A 17,112-nucleotide genomic window follows, 5' to 3' on the forward strand; every position below is an offset into this window, starting at 1 on the left:
GTGAAAAATGTGTTTTTGAATATGCACAGTAAATATCATTTGGACTGTTGTGTGCACAGCTATAAACATCAGGAAAGTATGCTTGATTTTTTGAATGGTAGATATTTTCTAGAGCTAAAGAGAAAATATCTTCATATTTTGGATCTCTTTAGGAGCAAAATAGAATGGCTTGCTGTGTTACAAGAGCTTCAAGGCTTTTTTCCCTTTTAAAAATTTTGAAACAGTAATGTTTGGGCAAGTTGCAACATAAACTGAGAATCTTTTTTAATCAAAGAAATTTGGGTAGGGCTATAAATACATTGGTATGGATGTGGGTACCACTATTTAATACTGTTAGTTAAATACTTAATATTCCAAAGCACTAATGTGACCTTTACTTCTTTTTCTAATGCATTTCCAATTTGTTTTACGAGTTATCTCTCTTACCCAGGCGTATTGATGATGACAAGGGAAGGACACATGAACTGGAGCATTCTGCTATAAAATGTATGAGAGGAATTCTCTACTGCTATATGCGTCAGGCTGATAAGGTAAAACACTGTAGAGTGGACACAAGCACTCACTTAATTCTAAAGAATTAATTAAAACTGTAAAACTAACTTCTTCTAAATATAGATAAAATATAATAGGGGAATGTAATATTACAGTATGGCTTAGCTAAGAACTGCTGCTTCATTTTTATCAGGTTCCAGTATTCTTTAAGGTATGAAAGGCATAAAGCCTTTTGCAAAATTAATAAACTGCAGGGCATACTTCAAACTTACTTGGGGTTAGTTCTGCAATTATTTATCACATTTAAACATCAATCTGTCCTTCTTGATGTTTAAAGGAAGGATGCTGAATTTATTTTATCTCAGCATGAGATGTTTTCTTTATGATGATAACTTGGCTCTTGTATTAACTTGATTCATGCATTTGAGATCATTCTCTTTACTGGGTGATCATTTCGATGATTTTGCTTGCTTTCTTTAGTAGTAGTTTTCCAGTCTCCTTTGACTTATTGTAAATTCAGAAATACAGTAATACAAAATTGAATGAGAAAATAGGGTAACCTCTTACACGTATACCCTGAACATTTCTTAAAACTTAAATGATTTCTTGCTTAGGAGTAGTGTTTTTAAATTGTTGAATCATGTTCAACTTAGTATTTGCAATCTCATCGGATACTTTTATCTGAGGATGCAGGAGAGTTGAACTTATTTTAAAATTCACGTACTGAAATGTCTAGCTTGAACTATAACAGCTTATGAGAGTGTAAAATTAAAAGTATCAGGGGAGGGAAGGAAGGTAAAAGCTTTTCCGTTTTTACTCTTGATATTTGGCAAAATTTTGTACACTGTCAGCTTTGTTTTGTTTGATGACTACCTGTGTTTCATGTTGTGTAAATTAGAATGTTAGGTTGTCAACCTTAGACAATCCTTTGGGGCAATCTTGCATTCTCTCGTGAGAGCTTTCTGGAAGATGTGCATGCATCACAGGAGTAGAGGTGTTCCTTTATTTATTTATTTTCTCTTTTGGTTCCAAGATTAGGTTCTTAGCCCTGTTAAGAACTGCAGTTGGAGGGAGTAGCAGTGCAATTTCCTGTGGTCCTTTTGCCCTATGTATTTTTACATGTACAAATCGCAGGGAATAATAGAAGTATGGTATAAAGGAACTGCTTTCAGTTCATATACCTCTGTGCAAAACTGAGTAAGAGATAAAGCCTCTGGGCAAAATCTCCTTATTTTTTTCTGTACTGATAAATTTCTTTGTAGATTCAGATAAGAATCAGGGCTTAGGGAAAGCCTGTAGATGTGGAATACAACAGAAAGGCCTCCTTTTCTAATGCTGCTCTTTGGAGCAAAGCTCCAAGAGACTTAAGTGCTGTTGTTGTTTCTTTCTTCATATAAAGCACTAGGAGAAAGTATAAAATAAAGTGAAAGAAGAAAAGAAAATATTCTTGTGGACATGCCCTCTATAGTTTGCTGAGGAATGACTGAATTGTAGTCTTTATTAGCAAGTATAGTATATTATGAAAGTACAACATCAGGAAATAAATATATTAAATGTCAGATGTTACATAAGGGTAGATTTTGTTAGTAAATCAGTGGGATGATATGTATAACAAACCTGTATTTTACCTTCCCATGCCTAGTGCTGCTGATTGTTTTCAACAAAGATCTCTTTAAATCAGTGAAAGTGCATTCCAAGAGTTTTGGAATCTTTTCATCATGAAAAATATACTACTAGTGTTGGTAGTTATCATGACCTAAAACATCTTCAGATTACTGCACTGGATAGGTTTTGGAGACTAATCTAACTTGTAATGTGTAGTCTGAGTAGCTCATTTAATTATTATTTTCATTTGTCTTTTCCTTATCAAAATTCAGATATGGTGCATTAGTTTTGCACAGCGGTTAGCAGTAATTCTGCAAATAGTTAGCTATCTATATTCCGTGTGATTATTTTAATAAGACATGAAGTTTTTTGTGTTTTAAAAATCATTTTCATGTTGCCACACAGTTCCTGTCACTTTGGGCACATAAACTCAAAAGATATTTTTGTAGGCATATGGTATCAAGAATAGTAAGCAAATTTGGTGTATTGCCAGTGCTGTTAATGCCAAAATATTTCTCCATTGTCTTAGTCTGTTTCTTCATAGTCTCATATCTTGACCTAAATTGGTCTTGTTACAGTGGAGCTGCTGCTTTTCTCTTTGACATGCAGTGGTTTGTTTTAAGGATATTCAGCACTGATATGAATAATAAGCATTAAATTAACACAGATGTCATACTGTTGATATATTGATTGCCATTTTTCACCTTGATTACTATAAATGCTTGTCTCTTCCTGTGGCGCAGTAATAAGCAATCTGAGGTACCTAACAGATGTGATTCAAATTGGATTGTATTCTTAGAGGCAGTATATGGGCTGACCTATGTAGAAGGAAGATGTATAATTTATTTCACTGAAAAAAAAGGCTAAAATACTGACATGTGACTCGAATAGATGATTCTGTGCCAAAAAATGCAGGTGTTTCATTCTACTGCTACCGAACATATGAGTTGTAATCCAAAATACGTTGAATATGTTCATTGACTAGTCATTATAATTCCACAAAATAGGATTCTCTTACTGCCTTGCACCTGGGGCATGTACTATGCTATGTATGATTCATTGTTGGGGAAAGATATCCTATGAAGATAAGAGCAGCAGTGAAAACCTCATGAAATTTGGACAATGCACTGGCATTGATAGTTAAACAAATGTAACTGCTGCGTGAAGGATACTGATGATCATTAACATTGCTGATGTTTTGATTAAGTAATAGTGCCAGAAGATGAGGGTGACTAAATATCTATGGGTGTTTTTTTTGTTTGTTTCTCACCAAGAAAAAAAAGAGATTGGCTCAATATTTCTGTTCTTTATGTGCATATAAAATACACGTTTGGATAAATATTAGGAACTTTTGTTTTTAAGTTTCATGTAGGTTGATGCTTATATCAGGAAATTTTCCAAAATCTGAATTATATAGTAAATTTGTGGTTGCCAAATACATTTGAATTATCGAATCTGGTTTTATGTTTTGCCTTAATTCATCTTTAGGTTCAGCGATTTAAGCAAGACCCCAAGCCATCTGAATGTCTTCATTCTGTTTTCAGTGCACAGACTGGAGATGAGGTCTTCTCTCATGAGGAATATGGTCATCTTCAGGTAAAGCGTGCATGTGTGTGTGTAAAACTTGACAAATTGAGATTCCTTTGATATCTTTTAGTGAAAAGGACAGACTTCTAAAACTGACTGTGTAGCACATCCTGGTTCAGAAGATGCTGAAATAGCTGTGAGGAGGTGTTTGTTTATTTTAATGTTACTTTTCCTTTATCCAAAACAAGTGACTGTCACTTGTTCAGAATACTGGCCAAAAAAAAAAAAAGAAAAAAGGTAGTCAGTGAAGTGAAAGATTCAGTGTAATTTTGTAGTGGAAACTGTTTCTTAGTTATGCATCCAGCTTAATTTTCTGGAAGTCTGAGCAATTTTAATTTGTAGTAAAAATTCAAGGTACATGGCCAACATGTTTGTCCAGCTGTTAATTTGCCTTTCACTGCTTTTGTAACTAAGATACTACACAAGCTACACTTTAGCTTGTGACTAAAGAGATTTTGTATGGGTCAATACAATATTCTGAAGCAAAATCACTTTAATATCTTTGTTTGAAGTAATTTTAAGATTGATACTGTAGAAGGAGTTGTGGAAGGAACGTGCGCTTGTAGTACTTCCTATCAATTCTTTCCGCATCACTGCATCTGGGTTATTATTATAGCAGGATGTTTCTGGAAAAAACAAAACAACAACAACAACAAAAAACTAACTCTCTGTTATTGTGAGACCATCTTTATTACTGAGTAACTTTACATTTAACTTATCTGTTTATTTGACTCTAATAAGCTTAAATTTAATTATAGCTTCCTTTAATTACTTCAGATAAATGCTGTGTCATTATTTCTTCTCTACTTGGTTGAGATGATCTCTTCGGGATTGCAGATAATCTACAACACAGATGAGGTACTAATTGATTTCTGATGTTAAAACTCATGCATTATTGAGGTGTCTTTTTTTTCTTGGTTTTATTTAATTACTAACTCTAAAATGATTTTTTTCTAGAAATATGCTGGAAATGTTCTCCACTTTTTAATGGCAATCAGTAAAGATAAATGGAATGGAGATGAATAGTGAAATAAATGAATAGGTAATAAAGTGTTAGATACGTGAAGAGCAAACTTAACATGACATTGAAAATGTTTCCAGTTTTCTGCTATATCTGAAAGGTACAAGGTCAAGATTTTAAAGGTTAACTTTTAGTTCTGCTATTCTGAATTTTCACCTTATTTCAAAACTGTCAGTCAATACATACTGTCCTGTGGAATTTCATCAGTATGAATAAAGAGTGTTTCTTTTCTGGAAAGCTGAAGGACTTTCTTCAAATACATGTGAATCTATTGGTATTAGAAAATTCTGTCACATTGTTTTTTGCAATATAGCAGTTTTTGTTAACTATTTCAAAAATACAGTAATAGCTAGGATAGCCTTTTTTGAAAATAAGCCAACTAAAGAAACGTCTGATAGCAAGTCTGCTGTCTTGTTCTAAAATTAGGGTAAGTTTTATGACTGGAAAAGAAGCACAGACTTTTGTTCAATTTTCATAATTTTGTTTTGTTTGAATTTACTCTTATCTATTGAATAGTTGCTGCGGAGTTGCCTTGGAAAGTTTGTTGCAAAGAACAATAGAAATTCTGTTATTAAAACTGTTATTTTTGCTAAACACACAAGAAAAATAGATGGATCTTCAATTCTCAGGGAAACAGTATATTCTTGTTTCTTAAAATACGAGGTAGTCAACAGTAAATGACTGCTGAAAATGGTTGTGATGAAGGAGAGGTTTGTATATTAAGAGCAATAAAATACTATCAAAACACTAAGGGTTTTGCTCCAAAGCAGGAAGCAGCTGTTATAATGCATGTGATTCTTTGCATTTTTCAAAATCTGGAGTTGCCAGTAGATAAGATCAAGAATCTTTTCCGTTGCTTGAATTAGCTTTTAAATCTGCTCAGTTTCCTCTGCAGACACTTACAAGATGCTGCTTGACCCTCCAGATTTATTGGCCCAAGAAAGAGGGTGAATGAAATCTCAGCCTCAGGTCCTTACACAGGAGACAGCTGGCCTTTAATGGATTGATTTGTTCGCTCAAATACTCCATTAGGAGAAATATGTAGAGCTGTTTAAAGAAGAAATGGAAGTCATTATATATAGCCAAAATTCTCTGCTAGGACTGAGTACTTTCATGTATCCAGCTTGAGTACCCTCTTTTTCAGTGTATTATTAAAATATATCTAAGGGCATGGCAGAACTGAAAAAGCCATAAGGCATATTCCGCTTAACTGCTTGACCCTAAAGTTTTAGGGAATGATGAAGAGAGCATCAATGGCAGGAGAGTTCTGCAGTGGGCACTCTCAGTTGAAGTCCTTCCATGTCAGTTGTTCCTAACTAGTGGTCTAGGCAATAGTAGTCAGTGCATAACACATAAGACTTCACTGATTGCCATAGTATCCTTTTGTGGGAATGCATGTGTTTTTTTTTTTTTTGAAACCTGTTCTGAAATGCCTTCAGTTTTGAAGTTCCTGTTTTGAATTGCATGACTTCAGTGGCTCTCCTTTCCTAGAGAGTGAAATTTGAACCAGTGCTAGTACAGTGGAAGCTGCTGACAGATGGCTGATGTTTGGCAAGCTGTCCACATGTGTCTGTACACGGACCCGGGCTCAGGGGGGAGGAAATCATTGTATACAAGGTTGCTTATTGTCAGGCGGCAACTGTCAATGAGTTATCCTCATAGTTCCATCTGTTTGCAGTTGAAAAATTAATTTAATTCCATCTTTACATCCGTTGCAAAGAGAGCAGCATATGATTATGTAAATGAATGAACTTGATTGTGGTATCTAACATCCATGCTGTATGCATATTTCTTATTACACCTTGCTGTATACATACTTGAGATCTGGATAAATAAGCTTAACACAGGCAATCCATAATTTCTGTAAGAATGTTTGGTACCAGCTTGTTTGTTGCATTTACATATCTGTGATGTGAATGATTGTTTTGTGAAGATTTCATTTGGCAACATTTTTTCCTCCCTTTTTTTTTTTTTATTTTGTCTTTGCCTCCTTAAATGCTTCCTTTTTCTGCAAATATGCTATCTGGAGCTCCTTATTTAGTCTTGTAAAATATCTGTAACTGACACCCCCACCGCAAATGTTTTCAGTGCCATCGCAGGTAAAAATATATAAGCATGCTGATCACTTTTTGTGTGGTATGCTTTGCTGCTTCACCTAGCTAATACTTTTAAATTTCAGTTAAGGATAGAAGTAGGAGAATCCACCTTGAATCATTGGATATTGAAGGCACATTCAAACAAAGGTCATTTTAATACAACTAAAAACTAAATTATAGGGAAGAATAGTACTGGACATGTGTAAAGAGTGAGACCTTCTGTTTCCTTGAAAGTGGCAGGTAGCTCTGAAAAGATTTAATGTACGAGTACTATGATGACCCGATTGTGAAACTGTGGCAAAGACATATGAAAGAAAATGCCAACAGAATGTCTGAACTTGGGAGCAAAATACTCTGAAAACAATTGCAGATGGAAATCACAATTCTGACAGCTGCAAAAAGCATCTTTCTGAAGATGTGAGTAGAAGAAATTATGCTTTAATTTTCCTTCAGTGAGTTTTCGTTCTTCCTCCTAGGTGTCCTTCATTCAAAATCTTGTGTTTTGTGTGGAAAGATCCTATCGTGTACCTGACTTTGGTGTCTGGGAAAGAGGAAATAAATACAACAATGGCAGCCCAGAGCTGCATTCAAGGTATGTGAGAGAACCTTTCAGTCAAAGTAATTAAATGTGATTTGAGTAAGAAATACCTGGTGTGAAAGTAGGAGCTCATGTAAGTTACTAAATTAGGGTTCTCTAAGGATTACCAGATGTATTTTTGGAAAATTTGAATTATAATTTCATTATCAAGTGCATGCTGAAGATAGATGCTTAGCTACTTGAGTATCCAAATTCCCATAATTATGTGCAGTTGCAGATGCATGATTCTGAAATTTGTGTGCCTGATTTGAGGGACTTGGAGGAATGAGGATTCAGCTAGTAGCAGGTCAAGAGGAAGTGCAAAGTTCTGCACGTACAGTGATACATGAGGGTAACATCTAGAGATTGCACCTGGAGAGGTTCAAAATACACATGAGGAAGGTAGACCCCAGAGAATTTTCTCAGAAAAAAATATGGAACTTGCATTTTTAGAGGTTTTTGGAACTTCTTTAGATGACTTGAAGCAAGGCTACAGCCAAGACTGATTCAAGTGAGAGTTGAAACTGGACTAAATGTCATTTTCAGCCAAGGTTTATATCCTTTCTTAAAGGAGTATTTAAATGGTATTTGGGCTAGTCATGATTTTCTCGATAAGGTAGTTTTGTTTTATCTGGCTATCAGTGGTGACTGCTGTTGTGCAACTACAACTTCTCTAGTGGTTCTCAGTAATTTTTCATTTTTGCCATTAAAATATCTGACTGTGAGCATAAGAAGTTAATACATAGCCCCTGTTTGCAGCTTTTAAAGAGAAATAGCTGTACTAACAAAGAAATCAGAACCAGAATTCAGTTACATCAGTTGTATCTTCTGTTTTCCCTAGATTTTCCCAGATCTTATACTTTATGCTTTTTGACCATCTGTATATAGCAGTACAGCTGTTAATTAGAGTTCGTACTTTTTTTAGTTTGTTTTTTTTTTCATGTTTATTCCGCCCAGTTGCACAGTGGCTGCATCTAAATGATTCTGTTACATGAGGGCAGTGGTGTCAACTTTCTCTCTGTTATATGGAAAGACTTTATAGGAAGATAAAACTTTCAATTCTTATTTCCACTGATTTTTATCTTGCTAAGGCTGAAGACTTTCTTCCTTCAGTGGTGATATATAACCCTATACTTCTGTTCTGTCACTTCAATTTACCCTTATGGTCTTTTTTTTAAACTCTGTCTCAATCTCTTGTCATGTCAGCCTGCTTCATTCTACTTTCATTTCTTTTCCTATCTTTTACCATATTTCCACAGCTCTGATAACTTTTAAAAAATTAACCAGGTAGACATCTATATTTCACCACTTTCCTGTTGTTCTGCTCTCTCCATTTTTTGTTGTCTCTTTTATCATCCTTTTTTGAGTAAAAATATCCTAATTTAATTGTAAGCTGCTTGGAAGATAAGCTGCTATGTAATGGATTTGAGAGTTTAGCAGAAAGATGAAACTTGATTTTAAAGGAGAAGTTTGAAGCTGGGGCAGGCATTTAGGGTACACATAGAGCAACAAAGTCAATAAATTGCTGTTGTGATTATATATAGAAATGTAGCAGAGAGATGAAGATATGCTGGCCATAGGCAGCTAAGAGGAGAGACAAAGGCATAACTTAGGTTTTTAGTTTCATGAATAAAGTAGGAGGAATTATATCCAGCTTCATTTTGATAATAGAAGTCTGTATTACCGGTCAATCTAAGAGACTGTAACAGGTATTCACTTTATTAGCTAGTTTGTCTAGTTCCCATAGTTTTGTGAGGCCACTTAGTAAGCAGTCAGTCTGAAGTGGTTTTTGTAATTAGAATGCCCTTATTTTATAGTAAACCATCAGAAAACTGGTAGCATTGTGTGTTACTTTTTAAAACACTAGCACTGTGGGACATTAACTAGTTTAATAGTTTGCTTTTTTGTGCCCTGTGAGCTTAACACCTGGAATTTTGGAGTGCATGTACAAAAACTAAACATTTCATGTTAATGCTTTAGCTCATTATTATTGCAGTAGAGTGGACATATTTGAAGTTAGTCTAACTGTAACTGTATATTATTTAAAAGAATATACCTCAAATTCCATATAAATCTGTCAAATGTATATAGCTTTCTATTAGCTTATTTTTGAATTTTTTCTTTAAAAATGTGTGTGTTGAGAGAGAATGTTGATCCTCTTTTTAATTTTTAAAAGGCTGCTTCATTAAAAAATGTAGTCTTAGACTTTCAGTGAAACAATTTTTAGTCTTCTAGCACATATTTTCTGTGTACTACAGCATATAAGTTAACAGCTAAATTTTTAGTATATACTGATTAGTGATTTTAGTATATATGGCTAGTGCTTTTTTCATTTTACAACATGAACTTGCTAATTTAAAAGCTTGTTGGGAGCGTTTTCTCAATGTAGATGCTAGTCATGGAGTTAGTGAAGTAAGAGACTTATAAGGTTGACATCAGAAAATCCTTCTTTTTTGAATCTAGATTCATGCTTTTTTTATTATATTGAAAACTGACCAGAAATCAGTCTCTTAAAGTTTAATGCTTGAGAACTGACTACAGAATTTGCGCTACAGAAGTACACAGCACAATTAATTAGTCTGTTAATACACTATTAGCAAGACCTTGAAAACATAATGCCAGATGTCCAGTAGCAAGGTGCGAGCAGAAGCACTTTTTTCCAGATGGTCTCTGACATTTGGAGACAAAGCAAAATACTCAAAAGGATTCAAAACAAAATAAAACAAAAAAACACCTTGCTGCATCATCATTTTATTAACACAGAGGTTAAGCATAAAATACTCATCATAGCTCTGAAAGATTTGTTGAATATATGTTAAATTCTAGTCTGGTCTTGAATTATGATAATTCTTTATCCTTCTTTTCCTCATCAGCTCTGTGGGGTTGGCAAAAGCAGCTTTGGAAGCAATTAATGGCTTCAATCTCTTTGGCAATCAGGTAATAAATATATTTTCTTTCTCTCATTTCGCAGCAGAAATGGCTTACGCTATAGATCACTGCTTATTTTAAAAATACTTTGCACAGTGCATTCCATTCCAGCTTAAAAAAATTAGATCGCAAACTGATTGCTCCTGTTTCAGGTACAAAAATTAAGTCCAATAACATTAATGTCCTCACTATCAAGTATTACTTTTTTTTTTTTTTTTTTACATTTAAAACCCCAAAATTAAATGATTACATCTTCTTCTGAAAGAGGGCTTCTGTGCCAAAAAAGATCGTCTTTTACAGTTCTACCAGTTGACTATTACCTCTCCATACAAACTTTGCCTTATTTCTCTCTTTGTGTGACTTTAAACAAGTTACATGTTCATGACTCTACTGCTATTTTATCAACTTTAAAATTAAAGTATGTTGCCCACTGGCAGGATCTTTTCTTTTGCTGTTCATTCACATGGCTTGGATTTCCTGATTCTTTCCTGATGCAGTAAAGTCAGTCAAAAAAGAAACCCTTTTCTTAGTGGCTTAGGTTCCCCTTCTACACCCTCAAACTTTACATGAATTTTTTTTCCAGCTGTTTTACCCATGGTAGTGTATAGCTAAAATAAAAGAAATGGTGGTTTAGAGAATGTACAAAAATGGAGGAGGTATGTCATTGTCAAGCTATCACTATTATTAATGAATGGGAAAAAAAGGTAGGAGTGCAGCTGAACAGAAAGTTCAATAACATCAAGTGTGTGCAGAAATAGTCGTAAAGCTGCTGGTTACGATTGCCTGTAAATTATCTGGAGAGGGGGATAGGTTGGTCAAGCCACGAAGTAGTGAGCTGAGTGTGCACTGATGAAGCCTTCCATATTACAGTGTCTCCTTGGAGGCTTTCATTCTGCCTTGTTCACATACCCAAATGCTTACATTTCATAAAAACTATATGTTAATTGATGAAACATGCTAGTTTTGCAGTACCTCTTCTAGGGCTGAGTAGCGTCCAAAATTTGATTTAAAAAAATGTGATCAGTAGCTTATTTTTATACTTGAGCTTTTTTTTTTCTGAAGCCAAGCAGTTGTTCAGAAGCAGTATATGATCTTTATAGGTTTTAATAATTTTATATTGTGACCTTGATCTGAGATATTACTTTTATATATATGTGTGTGTATATATATATATATTCTTAAAAAAATCCATATATTCTTGATGGCAAGGACAGCTTTTTTCTTTTTCTGTAATACTGGTGCTCTTTTGCAACTCAGATGGAGCTGACGCTGAGATTGTGATATTTGTATGTTTCAAATATTCAGCTTTAAGAAACCTGATAAAATTAATTGATTTGTCATAAATAAAATAAGAGAGAAGGAGAGAAGCTGATTTAAACAAACAAACCAACCAAAAAAAACCAGCAAACAAGAATGATGAAGGGCTTTCTGTATGACCTACCATATACAATAAACCTTTATGATAAATGTGTGAATGAGAGTTCAAAATTATACTCTAAGTTTTCTTCCATATGATTTGATTAAAAATGCTTGGTTATTTGTGTTTTCATTTTCTGATAAGTAAAATATAATGAATGGATCAGAGTAGTCATATAAAGTACTAGTTACTATTTCTGTGGAATTAATTCAGAGCTCTTTAATCTTTAACTGAAAAATAAAATATAAGGCTTATATATTGTTTGCTCTTTTGCAGAAATTTTGCAGTTGTGCAGAGTGTGTGGACATATAGCTGTGTTATATTTACTGATGAAATGCAGTGCAAAATATTTATTATTTTTCAGACATGACTTATAATAATAATGTGTTTCATTGTAAGCATCTTTCTAGAAACTACAAGTAAATTGAAAAGCTTAGTCCATATTTTAGTCTAGATTAATGAAGCTTGCTTGCTATATTAACATTTCCTCCTAAAGAAAAAGGGGAAGTGTTTTGTAAGCTGATTTGTGTGCTCAGTCTTGTACTGTTAAAAACAGTAGGAAGTTTGCTCTTGGCTTCCACAGCATAAATGTGCCTTGGCAACCCCAAAATTAATCTTACACGACCCCTATGAGTGTTACTTTGAAAATGATATTTTACTAAGTTCTGAAATGGCAGAATAAACTGCTGAATCAAAACCAGTTTAAATGCTTTAGAAGTTTATTTCCAAGAGATTTTACATACCAGAAATCATTTTGACCTTAAGTCATGCTGCAGCAGAGTCAGTCTTTGTGCTCATCTCCAGCTGTGCTCCAGTTTCTTTTGAGAAATCCTGCTGAGCACCTCAAGAGGATTTTGTCTGCACCTGCACTAGTGCAACCCACAAAATCATCATTAAGAAATGATGAAAAAGAAAGATTGAAGAAAAAATTAAGAAATCACACAAATTCACATTAATAAAAATTTTGAGAGATATATTGCCTCAGTATTCTGTCTGTGCTTGGTCTTCCTTAACTTGCACTTAAATCAAATGTGTTAAATATACTGAACATGTGCAGATGCTCTGAAGAAAATAATAATTGATTATCCCAAAGTTCCTGTGACTGCTGCTGGTAGCTGCTGGGTTCCAAACTGCTGCTAAATAGAAGAGTTGATAGATGCGCTCATTATGAGCTGCATATTTAGGTGACTGGCCCTCATGGAACAGAAATATTACACAGTGCAGCTCAGCGCTTCAGGGAAGAAGTTTCAGATGTTGAGCATGGTGGCAAGGATGTGCATGAAACTGGATGCACTGAAACCAGATGGGCAAAGGGACTGGCATAGAGATGGGGAGCCTGAGGGCAGGGCAGGGGACCAAGGGCTGCTTCATAAAAGTACCCCTGCCGTTGTCTGCATCTCGGCCATTGTCCTGACAGTGATAACAACCGTCTGACATTTATCAAGAATTCCCATTCCCTTTTTTGCTTTTGGGTTTTCACACAATCCTCGTGGTATTTGTGTTACTCTAAAGGTTACTGCAACTGTGATGTCAATGCACTGAGTAACTATTTAGAAGTTAAGATCGATCTTAGTCTCAATTTCAGGTACAACAGATTATATAACCTTAAAAACAAGTTAAAAATAATTAGTACAGTGATTAATAATCTTTTTCAATTAGGACTACACTTGGCTCTTAATTTAGTTCATTTTAATATCCCATGCTAAACTTAATTTTCCCCCAGTGTACTGTGTATCTCTGAAACAAGAGTTTTAGATCTTTATGAAGTGGTTAATATATATTACTTTAGTAGTAGAATTCTATTATAACCCTTAGTAGTGAATTAATCATAGATCAATCCTGATATCCATGTACCATTATAACTTCTGCTGATGCTGGTGGGAATTGGCTATGGAAGAATTATAAAAGGGAGCAGCTGTGTTTCAGTTCAGTTTTACCAAGTACTTTGGAATCATTGCTACTAAAAATACCAAAACTTCTTATTTTAAATTTTATGGGCATAAAATGGTTAACCCAAACTTCTGGTTTTAGTTTGTATTAATACATCATTCTTAAATGAATCATCATCCAGAGGTAGATTGGAGTAAATTTTAGTGCTAATGAGCTGAGAATTCCCAAGTGTACTGCAAGAATTCTGTTTTAGCTGCATAACCTGTTCATTTGTGAACTGGATTTTTTTTACTGGTAATTATAGGGTTTCCAAGAAACTGCCTGCTGCTCTCCCCTTTAAAATGTGGCTTATGTTTAAAGATTAAACAATGTCTCAGCTATGGAATTTTTTTCTGAGTGCTTCAGGAAGTGTCAAAAAGCCAACTGGCTCATATAGTGTAAAATTAAAGAACGTTATGGGAAAATGAGATTTGCCAAGCAGTAGATGTTGATAATATTGATCTTCCTAGAGCAATGGCTTTCAAAATTCAAAACTACATCAGTGTCCTAAATTCTTCCGTAGATGATATGTCTGCTGACTGAAAATTTCGCTTCTGACTTCTTCAGAATGCTTTGTTCCCCCAAAGTGAATGGTCTGAGAGTTGGAAGTCGTAGCTGTAGTGAATTCCTCTGTGACAGGTCTTCAAAAAAGTATTTTCTGGCGGCATCCTCAGTTTCTTCTTTAAAGACCAGATCTTGGTCAACAGCATAGCAAGAATGGTGGCATAGGAAACCTTTTCTCTCCTCCTGCTTTAGTGGGAGCATTTGCACACGGGAAATGGCCACTTGAAAATGATCATTGTTTCAAATTTGATCTTGTTATAGTAATTTCAGTTATTTGTGTGAGCTATTTTTTTCTATATTAGTTTTCTGTATTAGACTCTATATTAGAGACAAGTGGGTAGTACTTAGGGGTAGCCTGGCTTTTAGAAAGACTTAATGACTGGAGCCGGAAAGGTCTTTTTATTCAGTCTGTGATGAGCATAAAAATAAAATAATTTGTTCTTATATATAAAATATGTTTACCTGTCATATATTGGATATTTTGAGGTTAAATTTCATATAAAGCTGTAGGAAAACAATGAAAATAGACTGTCTAAATGCATGCCAGCTATTTAAAACTGCAGTTGAGTTTCTTGCTGAGAAAACTTTCAGGCTTTCAAGACTTTGTTCTTCTTAAAGCCCTGTAAGAGAATCTGGAAAAATGGTCTTCACGTAAAAGATACTATCCAATTTTATGAAAAGATCAGCATCGCCATCCTTCATGTACTTTTTACTAAATGTTTAATTTCTCCTGAATTTCTCCTGAGAAGTGAGTTGGATATGCGTATTATGAAGTGTAATATAACGTCAGAAAAGCAAGACTTTTTGTTTGTTATGGATGTCCTTTTTCAAAGTGATACCTTTGATGAATATCCAAGTATTTGTTTCTCTCTTGTAATAAAATATTCAGCATTACCACTTGGAACAGTTGCTACAGACAGAGAGTGAAGCAACTACTGTGGTTTTTCTTTTTTGTTCTTAATGCAGTCACCATTCCCTGCTGTACAAGAAATAATGGAAGAGCTTATAGCTTGAATGAGTGTTACATTCGTAATTGCTAGTAGACAAAAAAAAAAAAAAACTTAAAGTTTTTATTATCTGAAATTCTTTCACTCTTAAAAAAATCTTTTACCTGTACTTAAGTTTAAAATGGATTCAACTTGTGTTGTGATTCTTTTTCTTGTTAAAGTTGTCAGCTCCCAGACTTTTACAGATTAACCTAAATAAAACAAAGTTACTTTCAGTTAGTTTCACTGGGCAATCCTGTTTTATCTTCCCTTGCCTTTATATTAATTTTATGTTTTATTTACAGGGCTGCTCTTGGTCTGTCATATTTGTGGATTTTGATGCCCATAACCGTAACAGGCAGACTCTGTGTTCTTTGCTACCCAGGGAGTCAAGGTCTCATGTAAGTAGTTAAATGGAATTCACCTCAACAGTGTGAAGAAAGTAAATTGCTATGAACATAATTGTTAGCTTCGTGATAGCTGTTATATTCTGTTTATTAATAACAGGAATTTGTTGGGAAGATTTTAGATTTTTTTGCTTCTTAAATGTCACCGTGCTATGGGTGCTTCTCTGAAATGGTATTACCATGGCATAAAATATTAGGTCAGAATGCAATAAATTAAGTGGAGTTTGCAGTCTTTCCGGTGATGGAGTTGGCCTAATCACTGAGTTCTGTAATCATTTCCATAATAAACTCAGTGTCTTTACTTTTTAAACATTATATTTCTTTCAGGTTTAATTTGTTATATCTAGGAAAAAAAGGTTCTTTATAAATTGAAAAATATAGAAGATTTCTTCTCATTATAAAACTATTATTACAAATAAGTATTTATCAGCAAGTAAATTTAAGCAACATACATACAGATTTATCAAAAAGATTTTCTATGTTAGTGTTAACTTCAAAAGGTAATTTTAATTTCTGAAAGTCAGTAAATTAAAATGATTGATAGCAGAGTGTTGATGTGTTTTTGTTTGTTACGGGACCTGATAGTATTTTGCACATGAAACAGACTGTTAGTCTCCAACATTAATAGTGTACTCATTTTATAGAAGAGTTATAATAGAAATATAACACTGGATAATTAAAATAAAAGGCACTGTCAGCTACTTCTTTATAGACTAGCATTCTTTTGGATGTCTTTTGCTATTTATTACTTGTTAGAGATTTGAAATATTCCAGCAGAAACTGGATTGATAAATTACTTTACTTAGAATGCTGTAGAAGCAATCTTAGAATCCTATTTATTTATTTATTTATACTTATGGGTTGGCCTCATTGATTTTGGCACGAATGTATAATTGAACTGAGTGTTCCTTAGCCGTATCAGCAAAAAGAAAAAAGCGGAAAAAAATGCCATGTCATGTCAGAATTAGAATTTAAGATTTTTGTGTTTCTGTAAGCAGTCCTGTAGTGGTGATGTACTAGTTAATAGTTTTTCTTGTGCTTTTAATTCACGATAATTTCACACAGTCTCTTTATGTATATCAAATGATTTCAGAGATTTAATGAATGTCTTATTTTACTCTTTCCTTCTATAGAATACTGATGCAGCTCTTCTGCCTTGTCTTAGTTATCCTGCATTTGCTTTGGATGATGAGGCTTTGCTCAGTCAAACACTAGAAAAAGTTGTTAGAAAACTGAAAGGAAAATATGGGTTTAAAAGGTTTCTGAGGGATGGATACAGAACAGCACTGGAGGACAAAACACGGCGCTATTATAAACCAGCAGAAATTAAGGTAAAGAAATACACGGCCTATATAAGGTTTTCTAAAATATTTAGGTAGTCCTTAAGCTTAAGAAAAAAAAATAAATAAAAAGCATAAAAACAAGCAAAACCAGTTTTCAGAATATTGAATTCCGCAGTGATTCTTAATTGCTTCTGATGAATGAGATGGCTTTTGTGCAGTC

General features: G+C 34.1%; 1 protein-coding gene across 6 annotated transcripts in view; it reads left to right on the forward strand.

Annotated features, from left to right (window-relative positions):
- The window catches only part of PHKB (phosphorylase kinase regulatory subunit beta), a 57,440-nt gene that overhangs the window by 8,811 nt on the left and 31,517 nt on the right, over positions 1–17,112 (forward strand). For all 6 annotated transcript variants that reach the window (XM_088530870.1, XM_088530871.1, XM_088530869.1 and 3 more), the window contains 7 exons: positions 431–530; positions 3,586–3,693; positions 4,462–4,542; positions 7,278–7,393; positions 10,252–10,315; positions 15,508–15,603; positions 16,743–16,940. In XM_088530870.1, coding sequence (XP_088386996.1) covers positions 431–530; positions 3,586–3,693; positions 4,462–4,542; positions 7,278–7,393; positions 10,252–10,315; positions 15,508–15,603; positions 16,743–16,940 — 763 coding nt within the window. The remainder of the gene's footprint in view (positions 1–430; positions 531–3,585; positions 3,694–4,461; positions 4,543–7,277; positions 7,394–10,251; positions 10,316–15,507; positions 15,604–16,742; positions 16,941–17,112) is intronic.

The sequence above is a fragment of the Tinamus guttatus genome, unplaced genomic scaffold, assembly GCF_059628265.1.
Source record: "Tinamus guttatus ecotype Peru unplaced genomic scaffold, ASM5962826v1 Tinamus_guttatus_pri_ptg000389l, whole genome shotgun sequence".
NCBI lineage: Eukaryota > Metazoa > Chordata > Aves > Tinamiformes > Tinamidae > Tinamus > Tinamus guttatus.